Below are 18,094 nucleotides of genomic sequence, written 5' to 3'. Positions count from 1 at the left end.
AGGATGTTCTTCTTTAAGCCGTAGTAAAGAGAGGCTAAATTTGAAAAAAAAAGATTTAAGTATGATGAGTATTAGTATTTCTCCCCAGAGTGTTATCTCTACTATTTTTTGTTCTTCTTTTAATTCTTTGTGACGGCATTTCTCAAGCTGCTTGGGATGGTGTCCTAAAACAACCATTGTAGGTCAAATGCAGTGTTACTTAATCCTAAGTGTGTAGATCACAGGCAACCTGGAAATTGCTGACTCAGGGCCTGCAAATGATATATTAAATAATACAAATGCATGGGCTAATCCTGATGTTCCACACTAGTGCCTCTCCCCACTTAAATATTCACTTCACACACCGGTATCAAGCCTGCTATTGTACAAAGTCTCTCTGGAGATTTAAATACATAAAAGCATCCCATGTACTTTAAAAGAGGCTTTTCAGTGTCTATGGCAATAACCTATCAATGGCTGTTTCTGTGTCACGTGACAACTAAGCGTTCCTTGTTTTCCCTACTGTGCAGGTTTTCGGGATGTTACAGAATCAGGATCCGTGTTTACCTGTAGTCCAAACACAGACAAACTAAACAGAACTTTTCTTTTAACTGGAAAGAAGGTTAGTATTCTGTATTAGAACTATAATAGTAATTTCTGCTCCTAGCTGCTAATTTTCAGTGCTAAAACCATCCTTTTCTGTGGACCCGTCCTCCTCCCTGGAAGGACCTATTTACAGTATTGACGATCTAGTATTTTTAAAACCCATTGTATGTTTTTTCAGTATTTTGATCTGTGATCGCTTTGAACATCGCGTCCTGGGTTCTGTGTGCGTAAAATCTCCTAGTTTATTACAAGTAGTTGGTTTTGTAGACTCTGCTCTTTCTTGATCTATATGTTAATTTATTTAATCAGTCGAATTGCCCGCAAGGGACGTTCAAAGAAAGGATTTTCTGGTTAGGATCCATCTTTGTGAATGTGAATTATTAAATTATTCATTGTCAGCTGTTATACAAATGTTCTTGCTCTGTTAACTCTGTCTATACCAGAAAGGTTTACAATTATACTGTTTTGGTTATGAATCCATGCCCAGATGGATCCATGGATATATATCCAATCCTGATTCATAATGAATATATTTAGCTAAGTCTTAAGAATTTGATGGGTTATCTAAACTCTAATTGTAATATTGCAGAGGCACATTAAAAGGAATGAGATTGTTTTAGGACTTTGCAATGCTGAGAACTGACTGACCAGGCAGGGATTAAGATTTAAGACAGAGCTAAACACAGCGGAAAGTTTTCAGATACCGGTGCTTGTCTTCATCGGGGCACCGTGATCACTAAACTGCCATTCAGCGGCAACGTAGCTCAAACTCGTCTATCAATTTAGAAGAGTCGTGGTGGGGATGCCTGACGTGCGATTCAATAAGGACCCCCAAACGACTGACTGCTTGCGTTTTTTCTTCGTTCTGATATCTGGTTGTTCATCAAATTCTGATACCATATTTCTCAAGAACACATGCTTTGAGTGTTTGCTCTTACAGTGGTACTAAAAAAACACTGTCAAATTCTTCTATGTCAACATTAGATACTTGAAAACAATATTGGAGTTTGCACTTATATTGGTTAACTAGCACTGAAATCGTGTGCATCTTGGAAGGGCAAGTACCCCCCGATTGGACCAGGTCCTTAGGCCCCGCCGAGTGTGGCTGACTATTCCCACTGTGGCGTGCCTTTTGTAGGTAATGAAATCTCTCCCTATGCCTTTCTCTTTCTACTCACTTACTCCGTTTCATGTTGTAACCCCCACATGGTAACAACGAAACTGAATACAGGAGAGATATTTATCCCATGTAACCCATGTCACCGTAATTAAATAACTGTAAATCTTTTCAATTGACAGAATTCAATTGCAGTAATTACCACACGCTACATTCATGTCATCTTACCCTCCTGCAGACAGCAGGGGTTCACAAGCTCACAAGGGGTTACACAAAAACATGAATGATCTTGTGTTGATAATGTCCTATAACCCAAGCACACGTTCTGCCAATGGTGGTCCATTTTGTCATATGATACCTATACATGAGACATATACGCACATGAAGCCATACCTTTACTTTGATACTTTATTGGGTCCCTACCATGTGCATTCCCTGTGGACTGTTTAAACCGCATGGGATTCTGAGTGTAGAGTTTCCCATAATTGTGGCCATCATGTTACCCTGTCCCCCTTTATGGCTTATTTAAACAGAATGAGAGCTAGACAGAAAATATTTCACTTTTAATAAGCACAATAGTTTTTTTTTTCCTCTTGTTTCCACACAGACACCATAATCACCAGGTCATACTTACAACTCAATTAGTTTGTTTTTCTTTTTTTTTTTAACTTTATACATGGGTCTCAGGAGCCTAGAGAAAGAGAGACCCTGGGGAAGTCCAAGGCCTCTTCCTGGAAGACTCAAATTGGCTGGTGATGCTCAGAAGGTAAGTGGCTTCCTCAAACAAACAGGTCACACCGTGATATCACCAAAAGACAAGGACCTGTGTCTCACCCTTCCTTCCAAGAGGCTGGAAATACTGAGCTCCATTTACCATAACAGACAGCGTTCTCTTTGGCTCTGAACTTGCTCTTGATATACATCTGCTGTTAGAGAGAGAGCTGAACACAATGCATCATGAGCCTCTGTGACAGCAGAGTGATTGTTAACTATCCCACATCAACTTTCTATGAAATCGACAAAACAACATAACAACCGTGGCTCAGAGTCTCTCTCGATAACACAACATTGTCTGCGGCTGACACTTTTTTTTTTTTGTTATTTTTGTTTAGTTTTTTAGCGAAACTCTGAAAAATAACCTCTTGTGAAAAACAAAATAAGAATATAAGCAACAAAGAAAACAACAAAGAATTACGGTACGAAGATGCGCAGGTCTAGGCAAAGCATCGGCCTGGCCTGCGAAAAAACGGAGGAGAGGAAGAAAGGGGTGAGTTGTTGAGAAAAGAAAAAAAGAAAAAAACACTCTCATACACACACCCACATTGCTTTACACACATTGGACACTGACAACCACACATGTACGGCAAAGAACCTGTGGAGCGGAATTCGTCCTAACCCTACCTCCGCATTCCAACAAACGGCACCTACTGAGGTTTCTAAGAGGCAATATCACTGGTATTGCTCATTATCTCTGTGTTCTATAAAGAAAAATAACCCCACAAAAAGTATGACAGGGTTTATCGCTCCTTCGCATCACTACAAAAAATGAGTTGAAATGTGGGCGAAGATCATCCGCACTCTGACGTGCTTCCGTGGCAATCACATACTTGAAAAAGCCGTGGAAAGTTTGCAGGCCCTGCGGCGTAGTGAGAGGCGTCCTGCGGGATAATCCCGTCCTGCCCTTCCCAGCGTCTCTATAACACTGTGTTGGGAGGTGCCTGAGCCTTCACAAGGCCAGGAGGAAAACCGCAGCTGTGCCTGTTGTAACAAATATTAGGAAATTAGGAGCTCAGTCCTTGGTAAGGAGCTGCAGATGGCACAGAGTGGCCCTGGGGCTTCCTGGCACCCAGAGTTCCAAGCTGACGGTTCCTTGGATAAGCCTGCAGGCTATGTTTGTGCAGACAATAAGAGCGTGGCCAATGCATTGTTGTTTTGGTTGGATATAACCGAAGACTGCAGGAGATGATAAGAGTGCAGAGCGGCCGTCAGTTCAAGCTTTGAGTTGGTGCCACTGTGCTACAGCTGTTCTAGGATGAGAAATCATGTCCTTCCAGTGTTTCACTTCACCAGGACCGCTCTTCCAGGACAGATAAATCTAGTGAAAATAAAGAAATAATGAAAAGTTAAAAACAGACTTCACATGTATTTATAGGACGCAGTGGGACCATAAACTAACTATTCACCATGCTCTACTCTAACTGGTTCCAGTTTGTTAACCAGTGTTTGTGGGTCTGAGAAGGTTCGCCTTGCTTTCCTAGCCAAGTAGACTAAAGATCCTAATCGTAATGACATGGTATAGACCAGCATTCAAATTACACTAAACTTTTCTCAGTAGCTATATGAATCTAGCAGAATCCAATGCTATTGAATGCTAAATTCCACCCTTTTCTCCTTCATGCCCGGTGGTCTGCTGGACACATACTCGAGCCTTGCCTTAAATGCCCCAATCTTCTCTTTGCAGTCCGGATCTCTCCATACACACAAAATGCTGATATCAGAGTCATTCACTATCTCATTTCCCCTCATTTGGCACTCTGCCTTTAGCATTTGGCATTCATCATATAGGCATTTAACGTTCCATGAAAGGTCACCTCATCAAGGAATTATACCCAGTGTCACTCTGCCATCCTTTATCTTTCACAAGCCTTTATCCTTATACTTTTTGAAAATGTATATAAAAATATATAATCAACATTACCCCAGCCACCGCATCCTGTGTTCCTTTCATTACATTTAGCGTCCAATAACCCACGCACTTTTTAACATCATTAAATGCTGTGATCAAAACTAACTGTAGTGTGTACTTTTTGTTTTTTTAATTGGTGTAATTATTGAGGCATAATTTTGCTTAGAATTAAGGATTAGTTAACCTCAGCACGTCTGTGTAAGTAATAACTGCCCCATAAACTAATTTCCCTCCTTCTCTACTCTCCATTGAAAAGTGGCACTGCTAATCAACTTCCAGCTAAGGGTTAGGTCACCTTAGATATGGTGTCCAAAAGTAACGGTGGTGGCTTTTACTGAATTCTTACTCATACATATATGATTATGTAAACGGAATGATACAAGACAGGTCTTCTTCTGCTCCCTTCAATCATTTCTTTTGTGATCTCCACAAAATAACTGACACCTGAAATAATAGGAGATGTGGAGGTATCTCTGCACAGGCTTTTAGAAGTCTTCATATTGGGCAGTATAGATTTAGCTACCTGGTTCCTTTATATAGTAGATAAATCGCTCTCACATCACTTGTCTTAAGAAAGTTATATTCAACAGCTTCAGAACAGGGGTGTCAAAGTGTTGGGCTCAATGTTGGATTATCCAAAACTCCAGAAATGTTTGAAGCCTTCAAACCTAAAGCACTAGAGCAGGGCCGCAGTAAAGCCAAAGAAGACTAAGGTAGTGCGGCACATGGATCAACCGAGAATCTGGATTATAGCCAATTCATTTGAAGAAACCAGCGTTGGGAGGATACTGGCAGTCTGGACAGTCACACATGCGGGAGTAACTCACACTAGGTCCGTGGATTTCCCGAGGAGGACCACGTCTGCCCCAATCAGTAAGAAAAACAAGAAGGAAACAAAACTATGAAGTTGTAAGTGTGAAACGCGCTAAGATATTGCTTTTGATCTGCTGTGATGTGTTTTGCTCCATGTGGATATGATTAAACACTTACAAGCATTGGATTGACACTCCGGGTCTCCATAGTATTGTTTCCTTCTTGTTGTTCTTAGTTAATTAACCCTCCTTTATGGGCACACTATACATGAGAAAAAAAGACACACGACCCATCTATTGGAACTAACCTTGCCAATAACATCATTGCGGCTAAGCTTGTCTTTGTCCATGACTGTAATGATGATTGTTGTCTCTCTGAGTTTCTCAGTGGGAATATCAAAGATGAAAGATTCATTAAAGATAGGATTCAAGCAGCGCTTCATTACCACTGTCTTCTTCTTCTCAACCCTCTTGTCTTTGTACATAAGCCAAACTTTTACGTATGGGTCTGAGGAGAGAGGATAGGGATAGCACGGTTAGTTTTATTATTAGTTGCCATATACCCTTACAACTTCACAAGTAACATAAATACTTAAAAAAAATAATATATATATATATATATATATATATATATATATATATATATATATATATATATATACATATACACATATATATACACACAATAACAAATAGATGCGTCCCCTAACTGGAGACAAACTGTTCTGTCATTGTTAAGCTGAATAGAAAAAGAGAGAGGCATGATTTAGTACAGGGGCACTACCAAGGGAAGTTTTATTTTAATGATATATAACGTATGCCACATAAGATCACCAGAAATGGAGGACATTTAGAGTATAAACAAAGTAGATCGTACGGGTTTCAGTGTTTCCTGCAATGTGAAGGCACCTTTTGAGGGTGAAACCTGCTGTAACCTTGATATCTCTTGTGTGTAAATTAAGGTACTTAATGTTCTTATTACCCCATTAACAGATACCTTACAGTAGTAGTGGTTTTGGTAGCAGGGCTTATTAACTAAATAAAAAGGATAGGCCGTACCTTCTTGAACTTCTATGAAATGGCAGGCAGGCTTAACTATCTTTTGACCAAAAATACATTGCTGACATCTATTTACTTTTATTATGGGCATGCATTTGGTCCCAGCTATGATGGTAAAGTTTGCAGATAAAAATGAAAACGGCAAAATCATTTTGTTTCATAGAAAAAAAACAAAGAAACCCAAATACTGGAACAAAACAAATGGAAAAACCACACCAATGGGACACAAACAAGGCGAATGAGGCATTAAGGATTGATCTATGCCAAATTAAAAAAAAAAGTATGAACATCATTTAATAAGGATGTGTGAGATTCTAACAGTCAGCAATTCTAAAATCATTTCTAACCTTGTTAAAAACCCTTGTGTAAACAAATAAAAAAACACAACACTATACGATTGAACCTGTAGGTGGCGCACACCCTCTCTTATCCGTTGTACACATATTTTTATGTTTGATAAAACAGACTGAACCAAATAATCTAAATTTGAACAAACATAGATTTTCATACAATAAATGCACATGTTAATTGTACTTATAGGTATTATATATTTGTTTATAATGAATAATACATTTCTTGTATGCAAATACATGAACAAATTTTCATAATAACCCTTCTGATCCGTCACACTATTCAGTCGTTTAGACTTTTCAGTGTATAATACTGGAGAATTTATATTGTAAGCAGGGGCGTAAATAGAAAAATGCCCCAGGGCCCTCCAACTTCACAGGCAACATATCCCACACTTCCACCTTTGCTCTAAACCGCTCTTGAGCCCTAAACAGATTGTGACTGCCTTTGCCCCAAGCAGCTTATGAGTGCCATCCTAACTCTCAAACCGCCTGTCTGTGCCATCTTTGCCCCAGCTTGTAAGTACCCCCTCTAGCCTTTATTTTAGTTTTTCTGGTGAACCAGTGATAGGGCCATGGTGGATTGCAGGTCTCCAGTCTTCTTGCTCTGAGGTTGCACGTCCCATGGTGGTAAGGATATTCAGCCTCTTCCTTGGCCAAAACCAAATGAGGGACAGATATGTGTGCCCCTCCAGCTGCTATTGCAGTATAACACCCACCACAGGAAGACTGCCCTGCAGTATAGCAATAGAAGAGATGTCCTAGGCTAACACCATCACTTCCAACCTGTGGAGAAGGGTACTACTCTATGCCGTTCATCATTTCGTTCATTTTCATAAAGCACCAAGAAAAATCTAATAAACTCTGAGAAAAGGAAGCTGATTCCAACATTTGTCTTTCCCACGCAAGGAAACTCTGGAGGGACTTGACAGTGAATTACTTCCATCTATTTAAATAAGCGGCCTTCCTCTCTTTAATATGCCCTGCTAGCCAGGCTTCCTTATGCTAGTCAGTTAATTATAATGTTATGATGTATATTTCCTACCGTGTGATGTATATAAAGAGTCACACGAATGGGTAACCCACTAGTAGGACTAACTCTTGAAATTTTGAGTGTATGATTTCACTGCATATTGATGACATCATCAGTGTGGAACAGTGTAGTACAGACCTGAGGTTCCTCCAATGTCCATGGCTTTTAGATTCCGTGCCTTGATTATATTAACGATAATAGAGTTTGCTGATGGATTGTAGCACAGGGATAGCAGCAACTCGCCGCGGCTTCCCTATAAAAACAAAAACAAGATACAGTCGGCAAACAACTCCAGTAAACATACAACAGAGACGCGTCTAAGCACACTTTCTATGTTTGTGGTAAATGTTTGTTGGGTTTATATCCACTCCAATAATATGTATCTGGTGCTGCAAAACACCCTAACACATCTCACTTTGTGTTCAAATGAAGTAGTTATGTATAGCGGTGGTTAACCACCCAGGCACACACGGAAAAAGCAAAGAGAAAAAAAGGAAATAAAGAAAATACTTTCCCTTAAGGAAAAAATAGTAAAGGGGGGGGTACAATTAAAAAAAAAAAAACTTTAATATAACTTATTTAAAAGAAACAATATCTCCTTACATAAAAAGTCCATAGGACTAGTAGGTTATTCCTTTCCCAGACAAGAGTCTACCTTTTTTTAATACTTGAAATTAGATTAAGTAAGTTAATATATAACGCTATAACTAAGCTATGATTTTTTCATTTTTTTGTTTCTTACACGCTCACATTATGTGAGGACATTATAAGTTCTGAAGAATTTGACGCTGTACCAGCAATATCCTTACGGGAAAGTATTTCCTTCATTTCCTATATTTCTCTTCTTTGGGGGTTAACTACCGGTATACATAAATGTAACTCAAGGTTTTCTTAGAAAGTGACCCAACTTGGGTTCTTGGGTCTGTAATACTGAACATGGCTTTGTTGACCCTTCTGGCAGTAGATAGTAACCCAATAGCGACCATGATGCTTATGTGATGGCAAACAACACTTTAAGTAAGAGAAAAAAATAAATAATAATATATATATAATATATATGCATGTATCTATTACACACACACACTTGTAAACATCAAAAGAAGAATTAAGTTCCCAACACAGCACATATAACATTATCCAATTAAAGCAGATTCCAGCCAGAGTACAGCAGGTAAAAAATATATAGAGATTTCCAACATATTCAGTAGCTGAATAGTAATGTTGACCTCACCATATATTTTGAAGTGTCAACCCCAGTGAGCAACCCCATCTTCGATGGCCCTGTATGATGTATAGCTAAATCAGTGAGATATCTTCACCCAGTGAATTATGCGTTATGCGGGCCAGCTCAGAGCGGTGTATGTTTGATATCCAGTAATCGCCTCTAGCTATTGGCCAGGGTGATGTCCGCCACAAGTAAGAACGTGCCTGTTGCTAATTAATGCATTTTTTGCCCACTGATCCTCCCAGGCATTATTCTACCCAGAAAGTAAAACGTTCTAAGAAGGTATTTTTAGTTTGAAGTATGAAAGATTCTGTAGGCAGTGTGCTCCCTCGTTCCGTGTAGGTATAAACGGGTTGCGATCAGATGAATACACCTTCCTTTGGGCAGAATCTATCGTGAAGGCAAATTTTCATGGTGACGCGAGCCATCTGGAGTGGCTATTGGAAGCTTGTGTATTTACACCCACACTGCTGCACCTGTTACAGAGCTATTTTTACTTTATTATCCAGGAAAAGCAAATACCATATTTGTGTCTCGTATGACAGCACTTTTAATATTAATGCTTTGGCTGCCTATGCTGTAGTAGTAAATGTGTACATTTATTTATCTATTTAATTATCTAGCCATCACCTTTTGGCTGTGACGGTTTCATAATTCCATGAAGTCCCCAAACTTCTCCTAACTTTTGATATTGTATGTTCCTCCACTGCTACGATGTGTCTTGGATGGATTAATGTATCTATGCAAATATATTTGGATTGCGCCCCATGTGCTGAGCTGGAAAATGATGGCGCGTGTCCATTTTTTAGATGTATTTAAAGAAATTCTTTGTCTGCGTGTGGGATTCTAAATTATGTTCAATTTTGTGATGCCAAAACTCAAACACGGTATTTTATGAAGACACGTATTCTTGTACAAGTAATCAAGGTGGCACAGTATCACACGGAAGAGATCAGGCGTACCAGGAAGGAGAGGGATGAGTTATTATCTACTGATTTATATGGCACCATCATATTCTGTGGTGCATCACATCATTTACAATCCAGAAGGAGGTATGGGTGTATTACACAGGTGGAAATGTTTAAGGTTAATCAGATCTGAACTGAATCTTAGTGTAAATATTGTTGAACTAGATGATATTACAAAACATTTGTAGAGACAGACTGAAGGGTAAGTAGATGAGAAACATGCAGCAGAGAGACTAGGGAAGGTTAGGAGGAACGTTAACCTCTCCGCTCATGAAGTGGGACCAACGGAAGGGGCAGTGCCTAAGAAGACTTGAATACAAACATTATAGTTCTTAATAAAAAGAGAGTAGAGGTAACCGGTATGGAACTGGTATGGAAAGCTTTGTAGGTGAAAGCCAGGATTTAAATTGAAGGGTACGGGCAACCAATGAGATCTATGGTTCTAACAGACTTTAAACTCAGAAGTTCTTTTCTTGAAGGGGGTACATGTGTTGCTAGGCTCTGGGTGTTTGGGTTCTCCTTCTGATATGTCATTCCTCTGGTCTACATCATGTAGCTGATGTCCTCTAGATCTGTCTAAATATGTTGGGAGTAGAATGCAGGAATTAAAAGGAATTGTAGCTAATATGTAATTGGTTAAGTTGTGTTTGGTCATTCTCACTCCCCCAGGAGGACAGTCCATCCTGAACATTTCCCAGGTATGGTTATCAGCATCTGATGCTCCATTTTAACATGTCAAGCTCGGACATCAAATCTACCTCCTTTCGCATGTCCCCTTATTTCCCATGATGCCTCAGTTGCTAATGCGTTTGAACGTGAGGAAGTTGTAAGCCAATTCCTGGACTCTCCTTCGCGTTGTTTTAGCAAACTGTGCACGAGTCTCAATAACTAGAAATTGTTTGGAACTGTGCAGTTCTCCTGCAAAGCTATTATCACAAAGCAAGGCAGTAATTTAAAATGTGATGAAGCAGTAAAATGGCTGCTCTCGCAAACCGCACAATAAAACATAACAGTTAATAATTTTTATATTAAAGGGGAACTGTCATCAACACAGCGTTTAGCATCATTAAATTCGTTTATTAAAGCTTCCAATGGCTTGTGTTTTTTTTTTTTTTTGTTTGTTTCAATCTGTAATATTTTTGGAGCTATTTGGTTTAAAAGCAATTGACAATTTTACCTTAGGGAAGCAGAAATCTGTGATAAAACATAGTAGAACCTGCATAATAATTTTCCGTTTGGATGGGATCTATCTCCCCAGCCTCATGCAACCAATCAGCTTCCACCAGAACTGGACAGTGTCTTAATGATGAATAATTATGCAGATCCCTAGGACGGGGAGGGAAGGTTGCTGCTCCCGAGACATACACATAAGGCGTTTGTCTACTAATATAATGTGTTTGGCTTATTGTAAACACCATTATGTTAAATTATTTAGCATCTTGAACCATAAAATGCAAGGTTTGGGAAAGCGATTAATCTTCAGAAGTGCAAAAAGCATGATTAATGTGTGTGTGTGTGTGTGTATGTGTATGTGTGTATGTATGTATGTATGTATGTATGTATATATATATATATATATATATATATATATATATATATATATATATATATATATATATAAATAAATATTGTGAGATTGTGAACCCCAGGGAGATGATTAGCATGGCATCTGAGTACAGCTGCTATGCAGATTATACATATGGGTCCCTGGGGTTTACAATCTCACAATATATACACACATATATATATATATATACATATATATATATATATATATATATATATATATATATATATATATATGCGTTTTACTGTATATCACAAGCAGGGAGGGGAAAATGCATATGGGGGGGATTGCGCAGAATCCTTTCTTGCATTTGCTATCATATACATTTAAGTGCATATGGTGCCTGGAATGTCCATTTATGACATAATCAAGCAATAAGTATGTAATGAAATAAATGTTTAGCAGTAAAACGTACAAGACGTAAAACAATCAAATGAAGTGATGTAATGTATCTACATTAAAAGTGTCAGGCTGCGTGTGACAAGACACTCGCTTGTATAACTGACACTCATAGCTTTTTGTTTTCATCAGACCTAGGGGGGGCATTAGTGGGCTGTGATTGCAATACAGTCTCACTAATTGTGCAGCTGCCGTTACGTCGGCTTCCGTGCCCATTGTCTGCTGTGGGAATTATCATCTACCGCTGCTTAGCGTTCTGTAACGAGGCGTGTGCTCCACTCTCTGGATTCCTGGCTTTGTTACAAGCTCATACAGATAGCACAAGGTGATGTAAATATCCAGCATGAGAACATACAATTATATCATTAGAAGAGTAACTAGGATACATAGCATTCAACACGTTCCCACGGCTATCATTCTGCTGGCTCACTGAATGGCTGTAATTACATGTTGTGACACAATGAATCTACCCTTAAGGCAGTGTGCATCACAGGAATGCGTGATGGTGTTTTAGTGAATAAGGTAGGCAAGGATAACCTCTAATTAGGCGAGATATAGACAGGTCACAATTATGCTCGTCTACGTGTATTATCCACTGGATGACAAGGCCGTAGATTATGCGTGTATCTGTCTGCATGCACATGAGTGGATTAACCATCGGTCAAAAGAGGCAGAAACTACACGCTGGAATCAGCTGGTTTTACTAACAAGCTGGAAGTCTAAGGGACCCGCTGTGATTGAATAACTAACTGATTTATGCCATGCAAATGCACCTTGTTATTTTCAAATGCAAATGTAAATTAATATACGGTTGGTCGCAGTTGTTCTGCTTACTGCTCACATTTCTACCTTTTCTGTATCTGCCCCGGATTCTAATAACATCAAAAGTGTGTTTATCTGCCTAGGTGGGCGCAATGGTTCTGCCACTTGACTTTTTTCAGGTAAACCTGGATTTGTTCCCGATTCATCCCTACAATTCCTGTAAATCCTTTAAAAAATTGGCACGTATTATAGTGATATAATCATATGTATATATTTATAACGGTTCCTTACACTTCCATCACTGCACGGTTTCAACTCTTTCCAGAAGGTCTGCATCTGTGTCAGGTCCACCTTGTTCAGGGGAAGGGACACTTCTCCTATGGGGTCATTACGACTGAATCGGTCATAGTCCAAAACTTGGAGATAAAGTACCCGCTGCACCACTTTCTCATAAGGAAACCCTGATGGAAGTAAAAGTATACAAATATATTACTGCCGATCTCTCCCATTGGGATATTCTAGTGGGACATTGAAGAAGACAAATTATATTCGAATCTCAACAATCTAGCAGCTTCTTTGATAGAATAACATACGTTTTCCCATTTGAGACAACCTGAAGAACCGCTTCACAAAATTCCTTCCCTCTAATGGTTTAAAAATGCCATCATTTTACGTGATTTACTCCTCTCTCTACATGTCTGCAACTCATTGTTTTCAGGAAATAATCAGCCTTTGAACATATGCTTCTCCTTAATTAAACATGTTTAGCTATGCTAGGATGTGATAACGGGGGTTCCGACCTCTGACCCCAACATGATGTAGACATGCATGATACGACAGTTCTCATCTTATTTATCCTGACAGACACCCCCATAAACACTTCCCCAATGCCAGTATCTCACCTTCGAAGAGGAAGGTCTCATTCCAGTGTGGGTTAAGGTTTTTCCTCTTCACCTTGGTCTCCAGCTTGTGTTTCTTGTCAGGAAGCAAGTAGATCTTTACAAATGGGTCACTTGTACCACTGAAGTCTTTAGCAGGCAGCTCTTGGGCCTTCAGGATCTTTACTGTAAGAGTTGACTCCTGGAAGTTGTAGCCCACGCTAAACTGAATGCGACCTAAGGATTCTCTTCCTGGGCTGTCATGGCCGTCTTCCTCATCTGACCCTGGAGACAACTAAAGAGAAGAAAATACCTGGAATAAGATATCAGCAACCAATGTATTCATTTGCAACATTTTTATCTGTCAGAGGACTCCGCGGTGCAGTAATATTTCACATTTTTCTGTGACAGCAAAATGAATTACAAAAGCAAAGTGCTAGATATTACTCTCTGCTTGCACATGATTTAGTGGCCAATAGTACATATACTTGGAACTTAAGCGTAAGACGACGTCGCTTGCATTTAAAAAAAAACAGATTTTATTATTATTGCTGCCAATAAGGTTTTCTTCATAGCACCCTGGGGCATTGCTACAATCTGGGGCTTGGCTCCATGGCAATACTCCCCAGAGCTTTAAACAATGTATACCCTCAGCACTTTCGCATGCCACTTATATAACACCCGCAGCCACTCATTGTTTAAGACACCTTGGTTTTCATTACTGATGTATTCAGAAGGTCCTTCACCCCATGGGTACCTGGTTATCTATAAATTCACAACACACACGAGTTTGGCAACCCAGTATTTGGCCCATTCATTAACATGGGAAGTTACTGTCTAGAGACACGTTGGCTTCCGTTTCCTGCGATCAGCAGGGCAATATTTCTAATAAAACAGACTATTCTACAGGGTAAGACCATAGGAAGCAAAATATATATGGCGTGACTAAAAATACCACAATTTGAGTATTTTAGTTGCCAATCTGAACAATGAAGACTAAAGCTTGAATGTAAGGTAATAAATAAATTAAAACTGGGACCAGGTTGCAGCTGTAAAAATCACATCAATTTCTGATGGCTTCACACCTTTCCTCCATGTAATGTCTTAAGAGGTTATTCTTCACCCTAAGTGAATGGGTTACCAAATCTCAATTTTATACATTAGGATAGATCTCACATTCAATAAATGCAAGTTATGAGCACAATTATTAGAAAGGGCCGAGAATTCAATTATATTACAAAAATAAACATAAATATATGTAATATAGAATGCCTATGAAAGCGTTTATGCATAAAAATAAACATACCAGTCAGTCTCAATATGAAGTCTGGCTTAAGTCTCTCAGTCTGCCCTAACATTGTAAACAAAAATCCCTATATATATATATATATATATATATATATATATATATATATATATATATATATAAACATCAAAATGGTTGTTAATGGTCAGGAAAAAAAAACAAGAAGAGGAAAATGACCGCCAAACTGCTTAATTGTTGTTGTAGAATAACCAAAGCAATGTTAGAATCTCATGGCACGTAACATTTCTGTTGATTGTGTGTTTGGAGATACTTACTGTAGATGAGTTGAGTTTACGGGTAGATGGTGGTAACCAAATACATGTCCTGTCTGTTACACTCTTCCCTTCTCCTTGCACCAAAGGAAGGAGGATTAATAAATCACAATGAATACCAATGTAAATCCTGACAGCAGGAAGTTAAAATGACTGCTCCCGTGGGTTTACATGCCATTGTGCATGTTATGCTAATTTTATTCAGTAATTGCATGTGCTATAAAATGTAGCATTTAGAGACGTTATAGATCCTCCAAAACAGGCACGCATATTTAAGCAAAGCTTTTGTGAACAAAATATACCGATACATTTACATATATACAATGACATGGCTGACAAAGGGGGAAAAGGAACAGATCAATTAAGAATTAGATCTAATCTTTGTTTATCCAGAAGAAAAACAAAAGAAGCCCAAGTAAATCGAACAGATTCACAGAGGTAGCGGCATTCATGGTACCCACTGGGGCAGGGGACCTTTTTTAATTTAACCCCCTTTAAAATCCACTGTACACAGCTATACACGCTCTCCATTCAGCACTGAAAAGGTTACACTCCGTGACATTTACTCTTATAGATTTCTACCATATCTATAATTGCATAGTTGTTTGGTAATAAATGATACATCTTACTGTCCTTACTGTAAAGAACCCTTGTCTCTAAAACCTCTCTGATCTCAAGAGGTATCCTCTTTCACAAACAAAGTCCATTGAAAGGAATGATCCCATAAGAGATCTGCAGAATGACCTTCAGCTTCTGCATACAGTCATCGTATCATCTCCTAGGCATCTCTGTCGTTAGTAAAGTAACATGTCTTTAATGGGTCACTCTGTCAAATCCACTTTATCTTTCTCTGCTACGAAATATCTCAAATCTGAGATCCTATAGTACAAGTATGGTAGGATTTCACTAACACAGAGCTGTTTTGGATGTTAGAGTCTGAGATTACTATCAATGCAATGCTGTCTTCCTACCTACAAGGACCCTGAATGTCCATCAGTTGCGGAACATTCACCATGAAATGGTCCTACGCGCCAGGAAGAGTAGAAGTTCTTGGTGAATTCATTATTCCTTCCCTTCTACAAGATGTCCAATGGCCATTGAACTCAGAACCAAACTTTGGATCCCGAGTTGCTACACAATTACCTGAAAGTTTGAAAACATACTGAAAAAGTTGGTGATTTTTCAGTGAGAAGTATCCTGACAAGTTCCATTTGTAAGAAAGCAGAATTGGCCCTTCACACCTGTGAATACCTCAAAATGAAAATAATATATAATCACTATTCACAGTCAACCCTCAACATTAGTGGATAGACCCCAAAGGGTTTTTCAGTTTTTACACTACAATGTCTTTACTTTCATCAACACTTTTCTGATATATGACAATATATTTCGTCTTTCCCGCAGTGCCTGTCATTCACCATTACAATTGTTATATTGAAGCATTATTCAAAAGATCAAAGATACACCAGCCTGCTAGATAAGTGGGTTTTCTTCATGTAGCACGGGGATTAATATGATGCAGTAATAACGATTGTTAAAGAAAACCTTCAGTTGAAATGTTAAAGAACAGAGACATTTTTTAGGTTTTCATTTATCTCCTCTGTTAACAGAACAGACAATAGTTTGTCGTTTGCAACTAGTTATCATCCTACCACCAAGAAAGCTTTAGGACATGAGTTGGGAGACTAAAGTGCTCCAGGGGCACACCACTCGCTGTGAAGAGCAGCGGTGGTGCTCCCATAGAAGATTAAGCAGTTGTTTGAGGGCCCTGTTGATTTAAAGGACCCTTTTGGAGGATGGAGGTGAGATGCAAATTCTACCTACATTTTTATTAGTATTACATTTTTTGAATGGTATTCTGTTCCTTAGTTTAATTATGTAGATCTGTTTCACTTCTTGCATTTGAGATAGGGCCCATATAAAGAATTCTGCTTAGTGCTTGGGTATGACTTCTGAAAAAGAAAATACAGCCTGAAAACAACAATCAGGTTTATTTCTGTATTTAGACCAGTTTTCTATTACAAAATAGAGGACATTTGAAGCCAAAACTTATATAAGGTTCATCCACTTCTACAATAAGCAAACACTTAGTAGTGACCATCAGCATAGTGGACGTCCACAGTGTTTCTTATGGAAAGGAAGGGTGGATGGACCAATAAAACAGAATACATAAATAAGGACATAAGGCAGGGTTATTAATTTAACAAATAACTTTCTATTTAAAATAGACTTTCTACATAATTATAGCCTAAAAAATTTGTTATGTTTGCAGCGTATGCATGAAATTACTATGAATGAGCTTAGCTTCAAATGGAACCGGTGCATCATATACAAGGCAGATGATTTCAAAATCTTGAATAAATTAAATGTTAACATTTGTGATATTTATGTAAGAAGCTTCTCTCATATATACTATTAAACTATCTTTGTATTTGTTTTACTAATTAAAATATGAATGTTTTTGTTTAAATCAAACAAGGGGTACCTTATGGTTTAAAGAAGCTCAACTAAGAAGCCCAATTGATCTGGAGTGTTAAGCTCAGTGCCAAAACCTTGAGGCTGTTAATTTCTGAAATACATAATTAAATAAATAACACGGTCTACCAATATTTGGCCTCCAGCAACTGGTATTTTTGCTATTTGAGGGCCATATTCTTGAGGCATGTGCTGCCATGAGCTGGCCAGTTCTCGGTTTAGCTCTTTGTTGCCTCCAATGGTTCCTCAATATTTCAGTGAAACCAACTAAATTGGGTCAGCAAAATCGGCCCTAGATTGGACCTAGGATCACCTTACATGAAGGGAACGTCAAGGTGATAGACGGTGGTATGGTCTGTGCCATAATCTAAATCACAAGGTGCAGATGAGTTAAGGTGAGAGGATCATTTCATCTCCTTGGTGTAACTATTTTGCACTATGCAGGTCCAATTCATGCTCATCTTTGGGGGAGAAAGTTAGCGGAGATGGCCCTGCATAATGCAACGAAGAAAGAAGCTAAAAGAAAAAGAAAGGAACTGCCTTTTTTACTTTACACTATGGAGGGCCAGTTGGGTCCTACTTTGTAGGAGATATTTACTG

The 18,094-nt window shown here is 38.7% G+C and overlaps 1 protein-coding gene across 4 annotated transcripts in view; it reads right to left on the bottom strand.

Annotated features, from left to right (window-relative positions):
• Positions 1–2,244: 2,244 nt before the first annotated feature.
• The window catches only part of SYT7 (synaptotagmin 7), a 134,247-nt gene continuing 118,397 nt past the window's right edge, over positions 2,245–18,094 (bottom strand). For all 4 annotated transcript variants that reach the window (XM_053449740.1, XM_053449737.1, XM_053449738.1 and 1 more), the window contains 5 exons: positions 13,466–13,736; positions 12,855–13,024; positions 7,781–7,895; positions 5,509–5,708; positions 2,245–3,797 (listed from right to left, as the gene is read on the bottom strand). In XM_053449740.1, the coding sequence (XP_053305715.1) occupies positions 3,693–3,797; positions 5,509–5,708; positions 7,781–7,895; positions 12,855–13,024; positions 13,466–13,736 (861 nt within the window). In that variant the 3' untranslated portion in view covers positions 2,245–3,692. The remainder of the gene's footprint in view (positions 3,798–5,508; positions 5,709–7,780; positions 7,896–12,854; positions 13,025–13,465; positions 13,737–18,094) is intronic.

The sequence above is a fragment of the Spea bombifrons genome, chromosome 10 (genome assembly GCF_027358695.1).
Source record: "Spea bombifrons isolate aSpeBom1 chromosome 10, aSpeBom1.2.pri, whole genome shotgun sequence".
Lineage (NCBI taxonomy): Eukaryota > Metazoa > Chordata > Amphibia > Anura > Pelobatidae > Spea > Spea bombifrons.
Note: the sequence above shows the minus strand (reverse complement) of the source record. Positions and strands in the feature narration are given on the sequence as shown.